The 3258-nt window shown below is 40.7% G+C and overlaps 1 protein-coding gene across 1 annotated transcript; it reads right to left on the bottom strand.

Annotated features, from left to right (window-relative positions):
• Positions 1–385: 385 nt before the first annotated feature.
• LOC107739373 (deleted in malignant brain tumors 1 protein-like) lies at positions 386–3051 on the bottom strand. Its single transcript, XM_016551471.1, has 6 exons — positions 2626–3051; positions 2002–2313; positions 1577–1864; positions 1074–1394; positions 856–993; positions 386–726 (listed from the first exon to the last, which is right to left on the bottom strand). The coding sequence occupies exons 1-6, from the start codon at positions 2966–2968 to the stop codon at positions 494–496; spliced, it is 1635 nt and encodes a 544-aa protein (XP_016406957.1). The 5' UTR covers positions 2969–3051; the 3' UTR covers positions 386–493.
• Positions 3052–3258: the final 207 nt, after the last annotated feature.

Below are 3258 nucleotides of genomic sequence, written 5' to 3'. Positions count from 1 at the left end.
GGCTCTAGGTTGTTGTGACTGCACCACACAGCCAGCTGCTCAACCATATGCAGACTTGTCACCGTCCTGGATGGGGCCAATGACTGTAGTGTCATCTGAAAACTTCAGGAGCTTTACAGAGGGGGCCTTTAAAGTGCAGTCATTCGTGTACAGGGACAAGAGCAGTGGGGAGAGAACACATTTCTGAGGGGCACCAGTGCTGATAGTCAGGGTCCTATATGTGAGTTTTCCCAGCCTCACTAGCTGCTGCCTGTCTGTCAAGAAGCTGGTAATCCATTGACAGATTTGGGAGGGCACGGAGAGCTGGGTCAGTTTGTCTGAGAGAAGATCAGGCATGATGGTATTGAAGGCCGAGCTGAAGTCCACCAATAAGATCATTGTGTTGCAAGATGTAATGCAGTCCCATGTTGACATCAATGGTCCAGTGATGTTCTTCAGGTAGGCCAAGACCAGTCTCTCAAATAACGTAGTATTAGTCACTAGTCACTCAGTATTAATCACAACAGCTTTCATAAATGTTATCATCAGATTTGTCTACCACACTTTTATTTTCTATAACATTCACATTGACATAGTCCTCTTCAGAATGATCAGAGTCCACATTAATATAGTCCTCTTCAGAATCATCATGATCCATGTTTTCACCAAGTTCTACAATTTCATAATCAGCCTCATCATCTTCATTTTTGTTATCATGGGATGCACCTGCATATGTATTAGCTGCACCTACAGACATTACATAGAGAGGGACAATTACAGGAAAATGACGAAGAAAAAAAGTGACTTAGGATGAAAGAGTTAAAAAAAAAATAGAAGACATCATCTGACTTCTTTTATAAAACTCAAGTCTGTTACCTTTTGTAAAAGAGCACTTCGAATGAGTTTCCTTGTTCCTTTGCTTTTGTCTTCTCTTCAGCAGGAGGATGATTATGAGGACAGACAATAAGAGCAGCACAGCTGACACTGCAGCACCAATGACAGGAAGCAGGTAGGCTGAGAGAGACACACATGTTTGAGTTTGAACTTTCATTACCAGCAGTCCAGCTTTGATTTAGACTCTTACACATCAGTACCTGTGATAGTGATGAGCAGCAGTTCAGAGGCAGATGAACGGAAGGAGCGTGAGGAGACACTGACTTCATAAACACAGCTGTAGTTTCCCTCGTGTGAATAATCTGCCTCAGGAAAGAAGAAGGAGGCAGAGTGACTGACAGCTGACTCAGTCCTGGTGATGCTTGATCCTCTGAACAGGTGAAAAGATCCTCCAGGATACTGAGATTGAGTTGAACAGATGATAGTGAAACTGTGGCCCCTGGTGATCACTGGCCCCTGAGGCCCCACGTCAAACCATCCATCAGGATCACTGTGGGAAATACTGGGCTGCTGCAAGTTCACTAGAAAACAAGGAGAATACATTTATATGGCTACAGACACTCAAACAATAAAACTAACTTCTTTAAATAAATAAAAAAAAAATTTATTTTCTTTTAGAACTGTATCTTGTCAGGATCAAAAATACAGAATGAATTCACTTTCATGCAATTAATGCATGTAATTTATGATTGAACACACTCACCCACAGTGATGATAACAGTGTTGCTCAAAGGTGACTTGACAGTGTTGTTTTGGTAGGAGTAACGACAGCTGTAGCTGCCCTGATGTGAGACGTCTACATTAACAAGGTTGAAAGTCACACTAGATACATGTGTCTGGGAGGATATAGATGATCCGTTCATGAAGAGCTGGAATTTAGCATTAGCATTGCATCTTGGTTTAGGTGTTGTGCAACTGAACTGGATATGTTCTCCAGGAGAAACAGCTGCATGTGTGGAGGTCAGGGAAAGAGTCGGCATCTGCAGCTCACCTGCAAAATAAATGTTTATTTTAAATAATTGGTTAAGACATAATGTAATGTAAGCACGACATTCATGACGCTTAATGTAATTTTTGTTGGCTATTCCCCCCAAAATAATGTGTGAAGATGTTAAAGATTTGGCTTACCTGAACAAACAACACCAGCATCTTCACCATGTTTACAGTTATGTTTTCCTAGTCCACTGTGTGAACATTGTGTGAGGGCTCCTTCACTTCCTGAGCATTCAACATCATCCAGCCAGATCGATCCACTGCCTTGACTAAAGGCGGCTCCATGAGGTGCACTGATGGCTGATCCACACTGTGACTGTCTGCACACCACAGCAGCATCATTCATGTCCCAGTTATCATCACACACGGTTCCCCACTGGCCATTATAACGGATCTCCACTCTCCCACAGCATGAATCAAACCCACGGACCAACCTTATGTCTAGTACTTGGCATTAAAATGAAAGTACAATGTGATCAAAACATTTTTATTTTTGGCATGTTGTAAGTATTTTGTATGTGTTTGACGTTGGGAGCAAACCACCAAACATGCGTAGCCTCTGCTATTTTCACAAGTTTTCTTAAAGTTTATGTTGTTTTAATTGCAGTAGTATTATTTTTATTACAAGCAAGTAGCACATTTTCAAAACACCTCAAATTTTTAGACAACTAAATATGCTGGTAAAAAAATTTAACACAAGAAAATGCTGCACAAAATATCAAGGTGAACAGCAAAAGCATAATTTGAAAACATACGTACTTTTACCTAAGCAGACGACACCTGCATCTTCATGATGACCACAGTTATGTGTTCCAATAGAAGGATGTGAGCACTGTGCGAGCAATGATTCACTTCCTGAACATCCCACATCATCCAACCAGATCTGACCACTACCCTGGCTAAAATTAGCACTGCCACGTGCACTAACAGCTGTTCCACATCCCAGCTGTCTGCACACCACAGCAGCATCATTCATGTCCCAGTCATCATCACACACTGTCCCCCATGTGCCATTATACAGGATCTCAACTCTTCCAGAGCAGTCATTTGTATCATTCACCAGTCTGATACTATAATTACCTAAAAAACAACATAACTCCATTATGATACAATTCACATCTTACAACAGGCTAAACTTGTAGACTAGCTAATACAGTGACTGGTTATGTCATGATGCAGCTAGAATAAACTCTGTTTTAAAAATGAGTGACTAACAGTCTGTTACTCACCAGTTACAGAAGTCAGAGCACTGGCTGTTGAGATGAAAAACAGGGACATTTAAACATATTGTAGACTTACAATTAGATATGATTTACCAAATAAAAAACTTAAAAAAATTAAGATAGTATCAGACAGTACTGGCTGATAATTGCATCCTATTAATTAGTCATT

This window comes from Sinocyclocheilus rhinocerous, unplaced genomic scaffold (assembly GCF_001515625.1).
Source record: "Sinocyclocheilus rhinocerous isolate Xijiao unplaced genomic scaffold, SAMN03320098_v1.1 scaffold9221, whole genome shotgun sequence".
In the NCBI taxonomy this organism is placed as follows: Eukaryota; Metazoa; Chordata; class Actinopteri; order Cypriniformes; family Cyprinidae; genus Sinocyclocheilus; species Sinocyclocheilus rhinocerous.
This window is presented reverse-complemented; position numbering and strand designations above follow the sequence as displayed.